This window comes from Mus pahari, chromosome 2, assembly GCF_900095145.1.
Source record: "Mus pahari chromosome 2, PAHARI_EIJ_v1.1, whole genome shotgun sequence".
Lineage (NCBI taxonomy): Eukaryota > Metazoa > Chordata > Mammalia > Rodentia > Muridae > Mus > Mus pahari.
The window spans coordinates 82,823,623-82,845,301 of record NC_034591.1 but is presented as its reverse complement, the minus strand read 5'-3'; the positions used below and the strand labels follow the sequence as shown (position 1 = coordinate 82,845,301).

The 21,679-nt window shown below is 41.4% G+C and overlaps 1 protein-coding gene across 1 annotated transcript in view; it reads right to left on the bottom strand.

Annotated features, from left to right (window-relative positions):
- Positions 1 to 372: 372 nt before the first annotated feature.
- The window catches only part of Grid2 (glutamate ionotropic receptor delta type subunit 2), a 1,393,897-nt gene continuing 1,372,590 nt past the window's right edge, over positions 373 to 21,679 (bottom strand). Inside the window, exon 16 of the mRNA XM_029535429.1 lies at positions 373 to 426. Within this exon, the coding sequence (XP_029391289.1) occupies positions 406 to 426 (21 nt within the window). The 3' untranslated portion in view covers positions 373 to 405. The remainder of the gene's footprint in view (positions 427 to 21,679) is intronic.

Below are 21,679 nucleotides of genomic sequence, written 5' to 3'. Positions count from 1 at the left end.
GTGTGTGTGTGTGTGTGAGAGAGAGAGAGAGAGAGAGAGAGAGAGAGAGAGAGAGAGAGAGAGAGAGAGAGAGAGGACTGTAGTACCAATCTGTGAGGGGTGGGGTCCTGGGTCATCTACTTCTCTTTGTTATTTTCCATCACAAATCATGTAAGAGAGTGCAGTGCTTTAACTCTTTGTGTGCTGGGCACAGAGGTGAGAGGGATGAGGCGTGAGTACTGAAGCATTACTGTTAGGCACATTGTCTACATCATTCATTCACAGAGAGACAAAGTAGGAGGAGGAGACGTTAATTCTGCACGTCTACTGCAGACGTTAAAAATGTTTAATTAACACATTACACTCTACTTAACATTTCTGCGTTTACTCACATATGTTTTATGTGACAAATCTTTCAGGACTATGTCACTGAATTAGAACTTGGAACTGAAAATCAAAAGAACAAAACAAAGCAGAAAATAAGGGAAAATAGTGCAACTTAAGTTAATACACACAAAAATGTATCCAACCGAAAACATACAAGCTAAAGCAAAAACTTAAATAATAATTACCTTTAACTTTCCCCCCTGATATTTAAAGAAAACCTTTTTATTAAAAATAAACAACAAAATAATTAAAAAGCAAGCTTGATAGAGATTTGGTAATTTTCTGACTTAATGGACTTGGAAAACCTCTGTGTACAATGGAAACTGAGTTGGATTTTGTCTCCACACTGAGTTCATCTCACTATAAAATACACTATAAGCATTACTGAGGAAATTGACATTGCTGAAACACTTATCTGTGAGAAATACAAACTTACCAGAAAACATTTACTTTCAACTGCTTGAGATTTCTTTTTTTAAAGCCCACCATACTGTAATAGTATGTCTATGGCTCATGACATGACTGCAAACTTCTAGAGAAATAATTTTAGTGGCAATGCTATATTAATTGTGTATTCTCAACTTATTTCATGCTTAGGTGATAAGTCAACTGAACAGATGCTTGTCATATTTTTGAACATTGGTATATGTGCATGTATGTATGTATATACATATATATATGCATATATTTGTAATATCATATATCAATTTCTATCTATCTATCTATCTATCTATCTATCTATCTATCTATCTATCTATCTATCTATCTATCTATCTATCTCTCTAAAGAAAAGATGACACAATTTTTCAAATACAGCCAGATATGAATTTTTAGAAAAAAATGGAATAATTCTTGTAATAAATTGGCAATGCCCACACTCCCTTCTTGACTACAGGGTATCCTACTGCTTTTAGTGTGTGGCTGAGTTACCAGTAATATTGATCCTAGGGACATTCTCTACAGCATACAAACAACTTCTGACAGTAGTGAACACCTGAAAAATTCTATAGGGGTCATTTTGTTTAAACAAAACCCATGTTGTTAACAACACAGACACAGAGGAGCACTGGAGGTGAAGAGGTATAGACATGCCAACAAAAGTGCCCTTTTCGAGCTGTATCATGAGTTTATCCCATTTCTTTCTTCAAGGTCACACATTTCTGAAATTAGACGTTTCAGAAGAGTTTGAACTTAAATTTGCTCAGACGCACAGATTGCATTTCAGATACTGAGACACTCTTCGGGGTTTTGGCAATGGCTTACTGAGTCAGCTCATGCTTCCCATCATGGGCCATACATGCTAGTGAAAGCTAGCTTGTGAATGAAGAGGCAGTTTCAGGGCCTCCTGGGTCAGGGAGGATTGCTGCTTTCTGCACCATGCTGATCCAAAGTGGATTGTACTAGACACTCATTCTACTCTGAGTGGTCGTTTCCCATGTCCTTCTTTCCTGCAAGGATGCTGTCATTATCCTACAAGATTTCATTATAAATTGGCAAATACCAGAACAACACTTGATCTATATTCTAAAACAAACCAGAGATAATCAGGCTTTTGAAATGGTTTGGTGACTCCAGGTCTAGAAGTATTTCATTTTACTTTACCAAGATCTGAAATTAGGTTTCCTTGTTGTTCCACTGAAAATTATTGCAGACTTAGCAGGGTATGGCGGCACACACCCTTAATCCCAGCACTTGGAAAGCAGAAGTAGATATTTATGAATTCAAAGCTAGCCAGGCTTGCATAGTGAGTTCCAGGCCAGCCAGAACCACGCTGTGAAAACTTATCTAAGAACAACAAAGTATTATAGCTACAGCTACCTGACAGCTTAGGACAAAAAAGACAGCTCTGAATGTATTCAGATATTTTTTTCCCTTAAAAAATAGTAATCGAAACCGGGAGTGGTGGCACACGCCTTTAATCCCATCACTTGGGAGGCAGAGGCAGGCGGATTTCTGAGTTCGAGGCTAGCCTGGTCTACAGAGTTCCAGGACAGCCAGGGCGATACAGAGAAACCCTGCCTCGAAAAACCAAAAATAAATAAATAAATAAATAAATAAATAAATAATAGTAATTGAATTGGGAATAAGAATCCAGAATTTCATATTTTATGTTAAACATTTAATTATAAAACAAGTCAGAGGATACATTTGCGATAAGACATCCAGCTAACTAATACAGATGATTACTGATTGAGTTTTACCAAATAAATATACAGATTTTAGGGATCAAAGTTATACAATAATTGATTTATTTATTTTTCATTTTAGTTACTATCTTCCAAAGCATTGTTTCTGTTTATTCTTTAAAGCTACTTATGCAGTGTAATATTTTCTATTCTTTGTGCTTTAATCCCCATTCTCTGAGCTCCAGTAAATCTGACTGAGTATAATCTAGGGACTTTTTTCAAAAAGAAGACCGTGCTGATGGTTGAGGTCATGACCTCCGTTTAAGGACTCAAGGGACCAACAGTTCCAAATAGTTCTTTTATGAAGAAAAAATTCTTGGGGCATCTGCGACTGGAATGATCAACGTAAAGCTGCCTGAGCTGGACCAATGCCGTCGAGTTTCCAGTACCACACTGCAGTGTGTTATTTATGGTAATATTATAAGCGTCGTCATAGCTCCCACATCACTGGGGGGCCAGTGTTCATAGAGCTTGTAACATAGAAACCAGTTAACAGGTGAGAGGTCTGGGACTATGTGTGCTTAAGGTCGTCCACCTTTCAGGGACAGGATACAGAGCTTGGCCTCCCATTTCCCAGTGAGGTAGCCATGGATGCACTCCCTCCTTTGTCTTCCTGGACTTTTCCTGTTCTTGGGATGTAAAAGGGAGTGGCTGTCACTTAGGTCCCTAGTCTGCTGGCCTTCCACATTAACACCATGCAATCTGCGAATGCTCCCAGGTCTTCAGTCTTGTTCTAGGACACTGGTTCTCAACTTTCTGAATGCTGTGACCCTTTAATACACCTCCTTATGTTGTGGTGGTTGCCGGCCATAGAATTATCTTCATTACTACTGTAATTTTGCTATTGTTATGAATTGTAATATAAATATCCACGCTTTCTGATGGGGTTTGTTGGCCCCTGTGAAAGAGTCATTCTATCCACAGGTTGGGTTGAGAATCACTGGTCTAGGATGTGACAGCTGAGTACATAACAACAAACTGAAATCTCCAAGCTGTGGAAAAGTGGGAACACTGTCACCCAGTGGGAACACATGTTCCACAGTATGCTGTTCTTTTGTTTTGTTTTGTTTTCAAGTATAGAATAGAGTTTATTCAGGACATGGGGAGGGGAGTTGAGGGAGTAGAGAAAGGCAGAGAGAGAGAGAGAGAGAGAGAGAGAGAGAGAGAGAGAGAGAGAGAGAGAGAGAGAGAGAGAGAGAGAGAGAGAGAGAGAGAGAGAGACTATAGGGGAGTAGAGGCCAGCCATGAGCATGCAGAGAGGAGGGAGGGGAAGGAAGAGAGAGAGGGTAAGCAGTCAGAGGACAGAGCAGGGCAAGAGAGCAAGGGCCATATTATACTATTCTTGATTGTCTCTAATGAGGACTGAGGGGTGTGTGTGTGTGTGTGTGTGTGTGTGTGTGTAACTCACAATTAATGATGACTATAGGTGGCTTTCATTTCTCACACTGACTGACTTACTGAATTTACGACAGTGTGCTGCATTTTTACACACAGCTATTGATGTCGGAGTAGCCTCTGCATGGGGATCCACACTAGCATCTCAGGAAACTGCTCATTGCCCCAGGCAGAGATGGTGTTGCTTTCAGTTCTAATGGTTTTGCTGCTTCTGATCATTTAGTGGAAACAGGATCCTTTGGAAATCCTGGGATCCCCAGATTATCCCTCTGGAAGCCTGTGACCTTCTCTCTGTCCCCTTTTACCAACCACAGTCTGCCCAAACCAACTTCTCCCACCATTCTGTTTTACTTTTTAAGAAAAACATTTCCCGTTTTTTGTTTTTTGTTTTCCCTTCCAAATGCTCCCAGTTTCTCTCTGATATTTCTGCCTCTCCAGCTTTCCTCTGTACAGGACAGAATTCTAGAAATATCTAATATACATCTTCTAAACACACACACACACACACACACACACACACACACACTGAATACACATAGATAAAAGTTTAAAAATTAAAATGAGACATCTTAATGCAGTCTGCCAAACAGAGTATAGGAGTGGGCCTGCTCTGATTGGCAGCTCCTGGGGGGACCTTAGCCCTTTCAGATGCTGGGGGAGGGGGGCAGGAGGGAGTCCCACGAAAATGGCTACTTAGGAAGGAACTGAAGGAGAGCAGGTAGACAAACAGACAGATGCCTGTCACAATATTGCTAGCAACTGCATCCCAACATCCCTGTGACCCTGGAGGTGAATTCTGGGCTCTGGAACCAAAGGCAGTTAACGGGACTTTTGCTACAGTTTTGTGAGGCCCTGAGCAGAGGACCCACGTAGGTCCCTTGTCGTATGTGCTCAGATCATTCTGATACTAGTTGAATTCCGTTATTGTCTCGTGCTGAGCTTGACCCACTCTGCAACTCTTAACTGAGGGCACCATGCGCTTATTCCTGAGGAAGTCACGTCACGTTCATATCAAGGTTAACTCTATGAAATAATCAACCTGTACTTACCTGATATTAAGAGTGGGGATAAAATTATTATGCTAATGAAACGTAATATGGGAACGCTAATGAAATGGTACTTTAATTTAGCAAGCACTAAAATAGATAAGGAGTGTTGTATCTTGATGAATATATTGATGTTATTTAAGTCAGGACCAAGGTTGAGTTTAAACTGCAGGGGAGTGTCCTTTAGCAAAATGTATACTGTCATGCATGTTTCCTGTCTCTTGTAACTTTTCACATATTGGGAACTTGTCATTAAAGTGCAAATTAAGGGGCAGCAAGATAGCTCTGTGCGTAGATGTGCTTGCCACCAAGCCTGAGGACCTGCATTCAACTCCAGACCTGTATGGCAGAAGTAGAGAATTAACTCTGAAACCACCACATACAGGTTTTACACACACACACACACACACACACACACACACACACACACGCACACACACACACACACACACGCACACACACACACACACACACATTTAAATAAGTGAAAGTGATTTGTATTGGTTTCCTTTTGTAAGCATAATATAAAACAGTCACAATATATGTTGAATTAAGGAAGCCTAGAAATTGCAGAAGGTGCTTCTGACAGTACTTTTTGTCTTATTGTGATTTTTCAGGGTTGCTTTATTTATTTATTTATTTGTTTGTTTATTTATTGGTCTGGGGTTTGGATGTCCCTGCCTTTTATGGTCTAGCTATTATCTATTGTGACAACAATGTTTTATGAAAAGAAACAAGTTATGTTTACAATACCATTACATATTTCTAAAATTAAATAATTACAACTGCGAGATTCTCCACACAGTTCTATGAAAGACAGCTTACTACTGCCTGAGACTCAGTGTGAAGCAGGTTGCCTTCTGACCTGGCAGGCTATCCGTGGTTGGTGAAGGTAAGTAGGGATGTGATTTTGAGCACTCTATGCAAGGACTTGAAGATGATGGATTAGGGACAAGCAACCATGAGTTCCTCTCATCTGGCATTCAGTCCTCTGATCCTGCGGCTTTCTCCCTAGCCTCCCTTACGTGAAGAGTGTCATAGAACAACAGATGCTAGCACTCTAAGGAGGAAAGGGGGATGGGGAGCGCAATCAAAGAGACAGAGGCAAGGCACGATTGACTCTGAGGGGACCCAGGTTACTTCACGTGAGCTGCTTTATGCAAAATGAAGCACAAATCACCTGCAGTTGGAAAACCCTGCCAGAGTGCCACACAAGTGAGAGAGCAAGTCTGCAAGCTGCATATTCAAGAGCCACTTCTAGAGAAGCTTTGAAGAAAGCAGGCGGCGGCGGCGACCCCCACCTTCAGGCTTAAATGAACTCTGAACAGACTCATTTGCCATGAAGGATGAGATGGAGAGATGCTGGCGCCTGGGGCTCTGCCTCTCCGCGCCTCCTTCCCTGAGTCGTTCTGGTGGGTTTTTGTGTCCCAAAGTTGTCCCTGTGCAAACAACAGGTTGAATATTGTAGGTGTGGGTTATTAAAGTGTCCCCCGGACAATGGCAGTCTGTGTCCCATTTGTAACGCTTGGATTAATCTTTGGAAAGTGCACACAAAATGTGACATGATGTTGGCTTCCAACATTATTCAGTCTGCATAGCAGCAAATCCTGCCCTGTCTCCCTGGAAATAAAACTCTGCAGACTGCCCCTGCCATCTCAAAGCGACCTATCATTTATGCCGCAGAGTAGGGACACCCTGGTAGCATGGCTGTGAGTGAGATTTTGTAGTTTGCAGAAACACTCACAATGGAAATAAATTGTGATTTATCTTGTCCACAGCTTCCCTAAAGGAAGTCTGCAGTTAGCTAAGTCGTATTTTATTTTGCTTCCTAAGGAAGAAATAACAACATACATATTTTCAAAGAGAATTCCATATTCGTTTAGGATTATAACTACTTAAGTGACAAAGGGCCTTTTGACATTGCATCTTTTTCCACATTTTTCCTTTTGAACGAAGTCTGAAGGGAAGAGCTATAATATAAAGGGAGAAGCGGGTTCTTAAAACCAGTCACACACCAAACAATATTTCCTTTTCTCCTTTTTATGGCTTAGGAGATGTTAAAACCTTGAGGCTCAGCGTTATCCTGTTGATATCTCTTTCTTGGGAAACATGTAACTGGCATGGTGGGATGTGGGGAGGGACCACTCAAGTCTCTGCTTTTAAGAACATCTTCACATTGTGATTTGAAAAATAATTGAGAGAGGGGACCGAGAGTCATCAAGCGGAATTCCCAGAGAGCCAAGTGAATAACTATCTCACATCCAAGATCAACTTCCTGTTGGTCTTGTGTAGGAGGAATTGAAGTTGCCTAACAAACTGGAATTAGGAGATCAGTCAGGCTTTTTCCAAGGGCAGCAGTTTTTAAAAGGTCTGTGTTTACTGTTTAAGTCTAGCGGAGCCACATGGTATTTATTCATTTACTGTGTGTACTGGCTGGTTTTGTATGTCAACTTGACACAGTGTGGGTGGTGCCATCCCTGGGAGAGTGGTCCTGGGTTCTATAAGAAAGCAGGGTGAGCAAGCCATGGGGAGCAAGCCAGAAGTAAGCACTTCTACATGGCCCCTGCATCAACTCCTGCCCTGTTTGAGTTCCTGTCCTGACTTCCTTCCATAACTAATGAACAACCACGTGAAGTGTAAGCCAAATAAACCCTTTTCTCCCCAACTTGCTTTTTGGTCATGGTGTTTCATGGTAGCGACAGCATGATATTCTAAGAGGTGTGCTGACTCAGGATGTCCTCAGAGCATGGAGGAACAATGTCAAGGGTCTAGGAATGGCTTCCTGCAAATTCACAATGATTTTTAAAAAAAATATTACTTATTTATTAATTTTTATTTCTATGAGTACACTGTAGCTGTCTTCAGACACACCAGTAGTACGTGCATCGGATCCCATTACAGACGGTTGTGGTTGCTGGGAATTGAACTTAGGACCTCTGCGAGAGCAGTCAGTGCTCTTAACCTCTGAACCATCTCTCCAGCCCCACAATGAATTTTGTATCCATTAAATCAAGTGGATGCTCAGCCCGTCATGTAGAACACACTTTCATTTTCCCTATTTGTTGCCTTTAATAAATCAAATTCAGAAGTTTCAGTTATGAAGCCAGTTTATGATTAAAATATTGTCTCAATTTGTTTGGCATAGTGAAAGTCAATATGACGTTTGATTTAAGTGGGGAGGGGTACATAGTCGATACAGAGGGCTATAGCTAAAATCCATACACAGGGGTTCACAGTTCAGCTAGAAGAGTGGGGCTTTGTGACCTCAAGGACAGAGCCTGGTTGGGGTGGATGTGACCCTGTGTAGAACAGGTGGTACCTTGGCTGTGACACTTGTAAGTGACCCTGTATCCAGCTCTACCCTGAATCTCTTTTCCACTGGGGCAACTTGCTCAGGAGGAAGGAAGGCTACAGGATGGGTCACTGTTGCATAGAGCAAAACTTGCGCGTGGCCCCTTGTGATGACACCCTCCAAGGCTTCATTTTCCAGCTGCAGTCTATTTGCTTGGTCCTGATGTTCTAACAGGTGGGTTGATTCAGGATGCCCTGATTTTCAGAGTGCGTGGTTTGAGGCAGGGTCTCACGGATTACATGAATCTGTAATTCCCTGTGCAGCCAAGTCTGCCCTCAAAACTCCTGCCTCTACCTCCCAAGTGCTGGAATTACAACAACAACCCTGGCTGTGCTGATTATATATATATATATATATATATATATATATATATATATATATATATATATATATTTAAAGGTATTTTTAAAGTGTGGAAGGAGAAAAGATACTGCAAAAAGCAACATCAAGATTAACATGTAAAGAAGTCAGTTGGTATTGGGTGTGGTGTGGTGACACACCTTTAGTTCCAGGATTTAGGAAGTAGAGGCAGGCAGATCTCTTGAGACGGAGGCCAGCCTTTTCTACATAGTGAGTTCCAGGACAGCCAGTGCTATGTAGTGAGATGCTATCCTAAAACACCACCACTGCCACTGCCACTGCCACCCCCACCGCCACCACCACCACCACCACCAGCAGCAGCAGCAGCAGCAGCAGCAGCAGCCAGTTGGCTCAAAAAGACTGGAAGCCCTTGACCAACTGAACTTCATACAACAAACGGAGCATGTTCAAGAAAAAGCCCAAGCTATACAAAATGTGGAAGAGACCTGTGCTATGTGCCAAGAGCTTTGTGTTTCTTAAGTTTTGGGGCTTTTCCCTCAGCTCTCTAGCTCATTCCTATCCGGAGAGCTTTTCCTTTCTGAACAAACTGTCTCCACACCTATTTCAAACACATGTTCCTGGTCCAGTGTATTGCCCTCAGACTTGAGAACCGGATACTTAGCCTGTGCCCCTGGGACACTCTGAGGGGGTCTTCCAAACACCTCATCTATAACACCAGGATCATACAGCCTGAGTCCTGCTGTGGGTTGGCCAGGGATAAAGGTGGGATGTTGGAAACAAAATGGATCAGAAAGAAAACTGCCCATTTCATTAGTGGCCGACACCATCGTTATTTTGGGAATGTTAGATGAAAAGGAGACAGTGGCTCAATATCACCGACGGAGTAAATAAGAGTGTTAGTACAGCCAATCAAAGGCAAGCATGCGAGGCTTTGAACTGACCCTCTAACCCACCTTTGGGGAACTTGCAAATGCATTACATTTTAAATAGATGCTTGTAAAGGAACAAACATCCAAGTACCCTAAAGGACGTAAACACACAGTTTATCTGTTGCTAATGGTAAAATGGAACAAATTTAAAAAATTTCCCTCAAAGAAGACTAATCGTTAAAAAACATTATCACTTAGTGATAACAGTTTAAATCTAAAATTGCAACATATGGAACCACAGCGCCACCATCTGGCTGTACAGATGACAGCAGGCATCACAACAGTAAAGGAAGGGAAATGTGGTCTTTCTCAATTCACCCTTAAAAATTAAAAATCTTAACTGTAGCACAGGACGGTGACCCAGCTAATTGGGAGAGGGGTTAAAAAAGGAGGATCTCAGATTCAAAGCCAGATTGGGCTTTAGAGTCCTCAGCCTGGAAAGCATAGCAATGCTCCCCCCCCCCCATCAGCTCAGTGGTTGGTGCATGCTTAGCAGACATGGGGCGCTAGGTTGGATCCCAGCAAAGTTATTAGTATTTTTTGGTTTTGATAGGAAATTAAAAGGCGTTTAAAAAAAAACCCTTCAGTCTGGTTACTTCAGTCTGTTACTGTTTTGCGTAAACAGGCTTGCTCCACTGAAAACCCATATGACTGTGGGCATGGTGTTGGGGAATGTGGCTGACATCCTTAAAGCTCCGCAGCTGTTTAAGACAAAAAGCAACTCAATAGAACAGATTTGACCTTGCTTTAAGGTGCATACTGCAAAATCTGCCTTTGGACACATGGGAACGCAATGTAGAGTTCTTTCAATTTATCTGAAGTCCAAAAGTCCTTTTTGTATTGAGTTTTGTGAGTATAAAACAATTTTTAAGTCACAGGGTGACTAACATCTTTAGTTTCATTTGTACACTACTCTCAAAAAGGCCTTTTATGGTATACCCCAGGGATAAAAAGTCAAGTTCATATTTCTTACTCTTGGAGGATCTATATTTTTACTGACACATGCGCTGCGTAGAATAGAAATGTTATTAAAACACTATTTGGAGACTACTGTGAACGAGGGCCTGAGCTAAGGGCTTTACATTGATTTCAAAATAAACGCTGCCAGCAGTGCTATTGGGAGCGCGTTGCCACCATTTCCGATTTACAGATGAGGAAAAGCTAAGGGAGTCTCTGGGTAACTTGCCTAGGCTTACACAGTTGACACGCAGGATCAGCCTGTCATTCCCCAGAACCACCACACGAGGGCGTAGGCAAGGAGCACTGTCAATGGGGTGTCAGGGAATTTGTATTCCAATCCTGTGTATGTGTGTGTGTGTGTGTGTGTGTGTGTGTGTGTGTGGTGCGCCACATTATTAAAGCACACTGACTTTTAATTAGATTCTGCAAACGGTTTGTGACAGAATGAAGTTGTGACGTTATTCTGACCAACTGGCTTTTGCAGGTCAGGGTATGTGACCTTGCGATGTTCATACGCACCATGGAATAAGTAGGTATGCCAACACACCCTTCTCCTCACTTACTTACTGTTTGTGTGGAGAACTGAGGCCCAATGTTTTGTCAGAATGGAGTCCTTGTTTTTACGTTTTCAAAGTTCTTCTGTGGAAATTTTATGATGTTTTATTTTCATATCAAATGTGATGTTGCCAGAGCCAAAAAATCATCTTTTGCTTCCTACTCCTGCAGACATCCTGCCTTGAATATCAGCGTGAGATTTACCTTCCTACAGTCACACTGGCAGCCATGGCTGACTTTGCTAGTCAGTGAAAGATTCGACAGTCCCTAGAGTAATAATCAAAGCCCTTCTATACTACATGCTGGGTTTGGATCCGTGTAAAGAGCAATCAAGCTGTGACTAGCCCTGGTCCAACCTGCTCACACCCTGTGAAGAGGAGAACAAGAATTCGGAAGTACATTGTTGTGTTTGGGTGCCAAGTGAGGGGAAATCGTGATCTGAGGAAGGAAATGGTGTGAACTCCGGCGCGCTGGTTAGAATCGGTCTCACCTTGAATGCTGCTGGCTTTATTTTTCCTTAATTCTGTCCCCTAACCAGACCCCTCTTTATCATCTCTGATCCAGACGCCAGTTATTTTCTCCCAAGATGCTTTTCTGTTCGTTTTACTGTTATCTTTTTAAAAGCCTGTTTGTGTGTTTAGATAGTTGTAAAGTTTCCTAATGTCCCTACCCCTTTACGGAAGTCAGGCCAGATGCTTGGCAGAGCTGCCTTACCTGACCATGGACCAAGACAACATAACATGGGTCGAAATGGTATGTGTTACTTTAGTTTTGATTTAAAATATGCCTGAAGTTTTCCATTTTTTCTTCCCACAATCCTCAATGTATTTCTATCACTGGATTTTAAAGAGCTAGCTCCAAATTCCTAGGGCAGAATAAAGCCTTCAGATTGAGAGCCAGGGTTCTAAGGGCCTCAGGATGCCAGGCCAGTGCTCTACCACTGATTATACATGTGTGTTTGTGTGTGTGTGTATGTATGTATGTGTATATGATATGTATGTGTATGTGTACGTATATGGCTTCCCATTTCTTATTTTCTTTTCTATTTTTTATTTTATTATTTTTTTCATACAATATGTGCTGATTATGGTTTCCCCTCCCTCTTCCTTTCTCTCAGTTTCTCCTCACCTTCCCGCCCATCTGGATCCATTTTCTTTCTGTCTCTCCTTAGAAAACAAATAGGCTTGTAGGAAATAATAATACAATTAAATTAAAATAAAAAAATCAAATAAATTGAAATGTGACAAGACAACCAATCAAGAAAAAGAGCCAAAGAAAAACCAAAGGAAACTCATATAGACTCAGAGACACACATGCTCACACGCTCAGGAATCCCATCAACCCCCCAAACAGTAAGCTGCAATATATAAGCAAAGGACCTGTAAGATTAAAAAAAAACAAAAACAAAAAAACAAAAACAAAAACAAAAACCAATAACAAAATTTCTCTGACATATTATGAGACAAAGAACATCCCAAGATGCCTTTGAATTCACTCTGTTTGCCATCCGCTGCTGGGTATAGGGTCTGCCCTTAAGACTGGTTTGTTTCCCCAGTGAAGATACTTGAAGAGAACAAATTTTTCACTTCTAATTGGATTATCAATTGGAGGCAGCCTTTGGGTTAAGGAAGGGTGTGTATATTCACTTCTCCTCTTAGCCCCAGACATATGCGGGCCCCATTGAAGTCACGTGCGTGCCAGCCCTGGTGTGTCTAGAAGGCCTTGTGTTTTCAGCTACACTATGGACAAAAGAGATTCTCTTCCCAGTAGCGGCCAGTTGAAGAGCTTTGTGCCCAGCTGCCCTCTGCCATGCTGGGATTTTCTTTGGCTTGACTTTGTGCAGGTCTTGTGCATGCTGTCCCAACAGCTGTGAGTTCACATCTGCTCTGCTGTGTCCGGGTAACACTGTTTCCTTGGGGTCATCCATTACCTCTGACTCTTGCAATCTTTCTGCCTTCTTTTCCATGATGATTCCTGAGTCTTTGAGGGAGGGGCATGCTAGAGATACCCACTCAGTGCTTCCTTTGATGGTCGTCCGAGAAACTTCTTTGGAGATGGAGATTAACACAGAGACTCACAACTGTGAGACAAGGGACTGTGGTGAGCTCAGCCCTAAATGGGACCAAAGGAGACTGCATACTCTTTTCGTCTTCTTTTCTTACCCCCTTTATGTTTTCTTCTCCCTTATCTTTTTCTTTTCTCTTTCTTCTCCATCCCTCTTCCTCTCGTGACTCCTCCCCTTCCTCCCTAATAGGCCTCATGATGTAGCCTAGATTGCCCTTTGACTCACAATCCCCTTGCCTCAGCCTCCCTCTTCCTGCTGTGCATGTTGGTACTTGGGTTCTGAATCATCACGTAGAAGATGATGCTGGATTGTTGTGAATTTTGTATGACTGAAAAATATTCTGTTAGGCTAAGTCACCAAGGTTTTCAAAGAGTGAAGGGACATATTTTACTGGCAGACAGTGGTATTTCCTTTAACGTGGCTTCTCTCTGTACTTCACATACGGTTGGAACCTATGTTAAAGATTTTTATTTTATTAATACTTTGTATGGTCACACCTTTGCAGATCTGTATTAAAGCTATGACCCCAGATAATCCATCCATTCTGCGTTCTCTCCCTACATAAGGATCGTCAGAGACAATTCTGTCTTCATAGATCAGGCCATCGTAAGGCCGGCAGAATCCTCGACAAGGAACACTGGGCTTCTGTGTTTCTCTAGTGAGCTCCCCTACTCTGTATTCTTACAGCTTTGGACATTCATCTTCAACAACAACAATCTGCAAAACCCAGATCCAACAGAGTAAATGTTCACTGTCCTGCTGTAGCCAAAGGTTATGCATGAGCACATCCTCCTCTGGCCTTTCTGTGACATTGCAATGAGATTGGGATTCCTTGTGCCCTGGGTCCCAAACATCTTGACTTCTTGATTCTCCACCTGTTGGTGAATTTTCAATGTATGTTACAGCTGCCTTCTCATTTGCAAACAACAGCCACAATAAAACCAAACCAAACCAAACCAAACCAAACCAAACCCCAATTCTCTTTTACTTCAGAACAAATACACAAGCAAATAAAAAGCGTACTATGTCTCTTTGACTAATATGCTTAGCTCAAAAGATTTTGAATAAGCCTTCAAAGTTCATTTCCTTTCTGCATTTACTGTGTGTGTGCATGTGTGTACATGTATGTGTGTGTACATGTATGAATGTGTGTATGTTCGTGTGAGTATTATATGCATGGAGGTGGTTTTCCCATACAATAAGTGTTTATGTGGAGGTCAGAGGACGTCTGCGTGAGTCAGCTTTCTCATTTTCATGGCCTCACACAATTGAGCTTGGGCCAGCAAGCTACTGAGTCATCATCTCATTGGCCCGCATCAGGTTTCTTAACTGGTCCCTTTCCCTTCCATTCAATGAGGTGCTGCTACAAGTTTAACCTTTCCAAACCACCCCTCTAAGAACATCCAGTTCTTGGTGTTTCTCTTTTGGTCACAGATTGCCAGAGTCTCCCAGCGGAGGTTTCTATGCATCCTCTTGTGCTGAACCTCTGTGGACTCTCAGGCAGCTCACGGACTGAAGTATGAAATAATGGCAGACGAGGGTGGGAACAGACCAGGCGTCACACTCCGTTCAGAACACTTGAGGGGAACAGCCTACATTCTCGCAGCATCCCATCACAACTTGCCAGGAGGGACGCTTGCGCTTCCTATCTACTCCGGCTCTGTATCATATCTGAGCCCATGACTCAGGTCTGGCTGTATAGACTGTCTGAGAGCATTCTAGGCTTGCCCTCTACGCTCCAACCTCAGAACATTGCCTGCCCCTGGAGTCAAGGATGCTCTTTTCCTGAATCCCAACTAACTTTCTCACTCTCTTTGCAGTTCCCCTCCGTTCTCAGCGGGACCTCCTTCTCCACGGTCTTTGCAGTAGTCCATTCCCATTCCACTTTGGTCTGACAGCCCCTGCTCTTGTGTTTTAGTTTTTTTCTCTGCTGCCTTTACCTTGTAACTGACTAGTAACTTACAGATCTATCTTGCTTGTTCAACTTTCTTCTGTCAATCTTTAAGTTCCTTGAAGACAGGAATTTCTGTCTTTAATAGTGTGTCTTGCCCTCTTTGTTTGTTTATTTGGTTTATCATTATTTTTTTAAACTGCTATCCTCTTGTATAAAAGCAGTGTCTTGCACAGAGTGACCCCCGAGGACACATTGGCTAGAGGGCTGACGGGTGACAACAGAGGGTGGGATTTCGGAGTCCAGCCTTAGTGCTCTGGATCATGGCTGTGCCGCACTGTCACCGTCCCTGCCTGACACATTTCAGACAGACTTCATACCTGGTGGTCGATCACTTCTCGCTCCTTCAAGTTTCTTTTCCTCACCCATGTCTTTGTTGCCTATCACCATGGAAGGGTTTTCTGGGCTTTTCCACATCACCCCAGCTACTCTAAATTCCAACTTACTCCATGAAAACACCTCATTCGCACAGCCGATATCCTTCCCTTATTATCTTCAGGGAATATTTTTCTGTCATGTTAATCTGACAGTTAAACTTATTCTGCATGCATCCTGACGGCACGTATACTCATATTCACGGATGTTACTTATGCCATGTATTTTTTTTTAAGTTTCCCAATGTTTCCTTTTTTTTTTTTTTTTCCCTTGCAACTTTGGAAGCTCTCTGAAAAGACAGAGTATGAGGGGAGGACTGCCACCCCAGGGGTGCAGCCTCTCCTGAGAAGTGAGGCAATCTGTTGGCTCAGGGAACCTGCTTAGGGTGCCTGCTGGTGGTAGGTGCTTTTTCAGCAGACTAATTTCAAGATGTTGTTTTGTCTCTAGTCTTCTAGCCCACTGAAGCTTCACTAGTGCTTTTACATATGTTCAACATGTTTAAACAGACATCCAGAAACCTTTGTTATAGAGTAATATTTACAGATTCCACCTAGCGATGTTGAACACGGAAGAATTAGTTAAAGTGTTGGTTGTACTTGAACTACGGGCTGCTTCATCAAACACTCTGGAGGGTCAAAGCGTGAGCATGCGTTCTCATGGGTCCTTGCATTTATGAAAAGTCTTCTGCATGGTGTTTCCATAAAGAAGTCAGATGGGGCTGAGTTTGGTTGGGATTGCTTGGCCATATAGAATGGAGGGTACACCTTTCTGTGCTCTGTGCCTGGTGCTTATTAGCTCTGCATTTTTACCTGGGGTGTGTTGACTTGGGTAGAAGCACCATGCTCGCTATGTTGGAAGAGTTTTCTGCGTTGGGTGTTCAGTGTCTGACGTTTCAAGTAGATGTGTCACTAACTGTAACTTCTTAGGTGAATGGTGAGTGAAGCTTTCTAATAATAGTAACTGACAGGTACTTAGACACCTTCATTACTCATTAACCGTTTCTGACATGAAGAAGACAAGGGGGATGTGCTAAACATGTAACCTCATTTTCAAATTAATTCCAGCATGTTTTTGTATGTAAGAATAAACATATACTTAACTCTTTTTTTAAAAAAAAATATTTATTTAATGTGTGAGTGTTCTGCTGCTTATATATTCACAGGCCAGGAGAGGGCATCAGATTCCCTTATAGATGGTTGTGAGCCACCATGTGATGGTGGGAATTGAACTCAGGACCTCTGGAAGAGCAGCATGTACTCTTAACCACTGAGTCATCTCACCAGCCCTACTTAACTCTTTAAATCAAGCTCTAAACTTCATTTCACAGTCAACTTTGATTCTACAAAAGAACTGAATGTGAACTCTCAGAAATGTATGGGCCTAGTATCTGGCTTATTCTGGTTATGTATGTGTTTTGAAATACACACACGTGTGCGCGCACGCGTGCGCGTGCACACACACACACACACACACACGCATATTTAAATGTGTATCTACTGTGCTTAAAAACAACATTGATGTCTGGTTTTTAAAAATTAAACATAGTCACTACAGTAGCTAATTAATTCTTATTTTTTTCAGTAGTGTCAATCAAGAATATAATGTAACCATTTGAAAAATTAACATCTGCTTTCTACTTGTATTATTTCAAATCTGTGACAGGCAAAATATTTATTAAAAGCAATATTTTTCATCTCTTCTCTGGTGCTGACAGTTTTGATTTGTGACATCTGTTTCTTTTTCTAACGCAGCTGTTGCAAAAGCTTAATTAGTTTTAAATGAATGAGAATTGATGTTGTCTTGAAAAAAATTGATTTTCTAATCACATCATGGATATTTTCAGCCCTTTGAAATGTACTGGTAATTTCAAGTGGGAGTCTGTGTGGTTTCCTCAAAACCAGGCCAGGGCTCATTTTTTGATCGTACAGGGTCAGCCATGTGGACTGACTGTGTGCGGTTAGCAGGGCTAGCATGGCGCTCTTAACCTTCTTCACTTTCTCTTCTCTGCCCTGAAGGAATTCCATAAAATATGCAAAATTAGTTAAAAATGAGGTGCTAGTATTACATATGAGTCAGGAGAGAGACTTCAGACTTGAAGGAAGTTTCCAAATTTAGATGTTTTTTCCTTTGCTAGCAATTTACTGGTTAAATAAATGAAAACTGTTGAAAAAATAGGAACTTTATATGAAAAAATGAAACTTGAGCTCCATTCGCCTGTGTCTGTCCCTGTGGTAGATAGAACCCACATACACAAGCTCTCTCAACTCTGAGGGATAGACGGGGTGAGAGGCTGCCAGCATAACAGACAGCCATGGTACCCTGTGTTCTGTGTCTCCAATGGCAAAAAAGTCATCTGGAGGCTTAGTTGCAAGGTGAACTTGTTCGGTCTCTGAAGCAAAATGATTGAAACCTTGTAGAATTCTAATTATCCTAAGTGAACTAAGCTGTAGGGACAGATGGGAGTTGTGTGGTTTGCATCATTCTGACATGGGTGGTACCAGGAATAGCAGACAGGTATTGGTAATAATAGATCATTAAATAGTTTGCTTCTGGCTTAACATCCACATTTCTGAAAATTAGCCTCTTGGCAAATGTTCAAAGCTTTGTTGCAGAGGTGGTCTGAACCTCCGAAGACAGACAAAGTTGGCTTTTGAGAAAAATTAGGATGGATTGCTCTAGGTTGGGTTATACAGGGTCCAAAGGGGCTGATGTGGATTGGGAGTGATGCATTCTGCCATTTCTCAAAAGCTGTGGGGTGGCCTATGTATCCTGAATTTCAGTATGGAGAAAAGTCAAAGACTGGTGGCAATGTGTATCCAGAATCTCTAACAAGCAGGGGCCCATCTATCTCCGTTCAACCACCTTGCTCTATTGCATGCACAGAACAAATTCTCTGTGTAGTAACGTGACTAAATGATACTTATCAAATCTACTATCAGTGATGGCTTTAATTACTTTTTTTTTTCTTTTAGGGAAGTTGCTTCCACTCAAAGGAGCTTATATATACTCTGTTAAAGGAATTACTAAAAGGAAAACTACTAATGTGTTAAGATGGTAATCATGACCATTAAATAACATCTGGTCAAAAGGCTTAGATTGGCTACAGGATTTAATTTAAGAAATAAAAAGACTCAAATTTGAGCAATCTCGTTTCAATTTAAGTGCCCACTGTCACATAAACTCTTAGCCCTGTCTTATTACTATTCATAGTCCAGAATGCATTTCACCAAAAACTATGGATGTAAAGTAGCTCTTCAGCCAGAATAATAGAACTGGAAAATATGGATGGGTGAGTTGGCCTTTTCACCTCTTCTCTTTTTAATTAACAAAGCAAAGTACCATTCAGAAAAGTCTATTTTATGACAGTATCTTTTCAGGTGCTCCTAATCCTAAGATAATGGAGATGAAAAAATATCACACAATTCAGAAAAGAATAAGTTGCCTATAGAGAGATATAATATAGCAAGAAAGGAAGCCTCACAATTTTCTTTGTATGTCTGATTGGTCATAAAAGTTCAGAAAACCTGCTGACTCACCGGTAGATGAAACAGGATACTTGAGTGCCATGAAGTCCCTTGGGTATAAAGTATTTGTGTTGCAGTAGCAGGTTTGATCTAAAGGGCACAGGCAGGGCAAACTCTGGATGAAGGAGCTGATACTACACAGAGAAGGGGTTCCTTCTACCAAAGCCATGACCCTGAATAGAGGCATCAGGTGCTTGCTATCCACCCGTTGACTCAGATGGCTGCATAAGACCCACACGAGCAAGGAAAGGATGCCAGGGCTCATCAGAGTGGACTTTGTGGGAAGAGGTGGAGGCACTTTTGTTTGTACCTCCCCTCTACATCCACGGCCCCTGGGGTGAGTACTTGGGTGAATGTGAAGGACACATGGCAGAGCCCAAATCTCAGAGCTGAAATCCCACACTAGTTTCAAGTCTTAGACTACCGAGCATTTGGGTAATTAACAGCTTTTTAGAGTGCCATGTTCTTACCGTCATAAATTGAGAGACAGAATCTATATTTGCAAAGTTTCTCCTCCTTCCCACGCTCAAAAAGCATTTTGATGGAATTTTAGAATAGAGATTTTTTTCATCTAAATACTGTTTTATAGTCATGTATCCATTGAGTTAAATGTTAGAGAGACTACATAGTGTTCAAATGTAGAAATAATAGTGTTTTTAGAAATAATTCTGAGTCTAAATAAAATTTCAAATTAAAAGATTTGGCATGGTGATTATTTCTTGAAGAGCCAAGCAATTTTTAGTAAGCCCAAAGTTTAATAATTACCCTCAGTTTTCTTCCTTTCTTCTTTGCATGTTACAAATGCTTATTTTGCTATTAATACAGCAGCTGCTTTTTTTTTTTCTATAAAAAGGACAAATATCCCTCCCGCCCCCCCAAAGTGGTCACACAGACATCCATGAAGAGAAACAAATATATTTTTGGTTCAAATAGTCTTGAATATCAAATTAGCAGTTTTTGATTGTCTTAGGGCATCTTTAATCATCGCTTCTAGAGAGCCACTCACTTTGGTGACCTGCTAATTAGAGTAGATGTTTCTACACTTTAATAAAGTCAGTGTTTTCGGGAGGTTCAGGCAGATTAGTGAGAGCTTTATCTTTTACTTTTATAGTTAAGACTTCAATAGTATGAGAGCAAGTTTAGAAAACATTTTTATTAGACAAATTATGTAGACAAATTATACACAGAAAGCTCTGCCACTCATAATTGAGGCCTCCAAAATGTTTTTGTGTACTTGAAGAATAGGCAATACATCAAAACCAGCCTGTTCCCAATATTGTACATGGTTAACAGTTTGTTGATGGCCGAAGTCACTGCAGCATCTGGGGTGCCCCTATATAGCTGTAAAGACTTTTTCTGTTTGAAAATCAGAGTTGTAAATGAGAACATGAATGTCACAGGGAAACAAGGTGTGCATGCACCGTGGGACTCGTCACCCTGGAAACAAAGTGGTTTCTCATGATAAGAACGTTTTCTGCCTGACACAGTAGACAATATTTGAAGATTTAGTACAAAAACAGTGACAGTACAAGATGCTCCCCAGAAACAGAATTAGATCAAAATAGAATACACCTTAAGAATATACCTCTTAACTGCTCCTAAAGCAAATCACATAGGCAGGACCCTCTAGCAATCCTAGCCACAGAATGAATGAGATTAAAATAAGCATACTGCTGCCTGAAAACACAGGATAAGTTCTTGCTTCCTACTTACCACATCGAGTTTAAGGATTACAGATGAAGCTCACTCTATGTTTCTAACAGATAAGAATGCTACTTTTAGAGGACTGTGCACAACGAGGCACTGGATTTTGCTCACGGCCCCTGTTGACACACTTGGCACTGATTTTAAAAAGACGGGACACCTCCAAGTAGAAGTGGGTAGAAGAGGGGTTTAGATGAGAGCCCAGGATGGTTGCTGTAGGGTGACGTATGACACATATAAGGCCACGTCGACACTTCGAAGGGGCTTCACCTCCTCCCCAGCTACAGTTACAGCGATTGGCTTGCAGCTTTAGAAGAGGATGTTGAGCCTACCATGATCTATGGTTAAACTCTGCTCTCTGTGCTGTGTGTGGGGTTCAGCTAATGGTATTTCCCATTGAGATAATTAACAAAAGGTGAAATTATCAAGGTTAGCTTTATACACTGCTGAGTAATGAATGCAAAACCTATTCAAATGAGTAGTACATCTAGGAACAAAGATGAAATCACCCTGGATGTTTTAATAACAAAATTATAAAATAGTCAAACAATGCAGGTCAGAATGACATTAAAGCAACCTGCCTCTCCCACTGAAAGGGCCTCCTGCGCTGCCCTAGCTCCTGTACACAATGCTTGGTTTTTAAACTAAAGCTTTATTAAATGAATTGCAATAGCAATGGCTGCATTTATATATATACACGTTATATAGGTGCATATATATGTATATATGAGATACTAAGTTATTTAACACAATAAAGGCCTTCTCCATATGGTAAAGTTTACTGTACATAAGAAAAAGTTTGAATACTGTACAATCACATGAAGGGGGTGGGCACTGTTGCAGTGCGAAGGGGATTTTAACTGTAGTCTTGCCTGGCAGATTAATGGCTTTTTTTTTTTTTTTTTTTTTTTGTAATCCTACAAAAACTGCATTCTCATATTGCGTGGCCT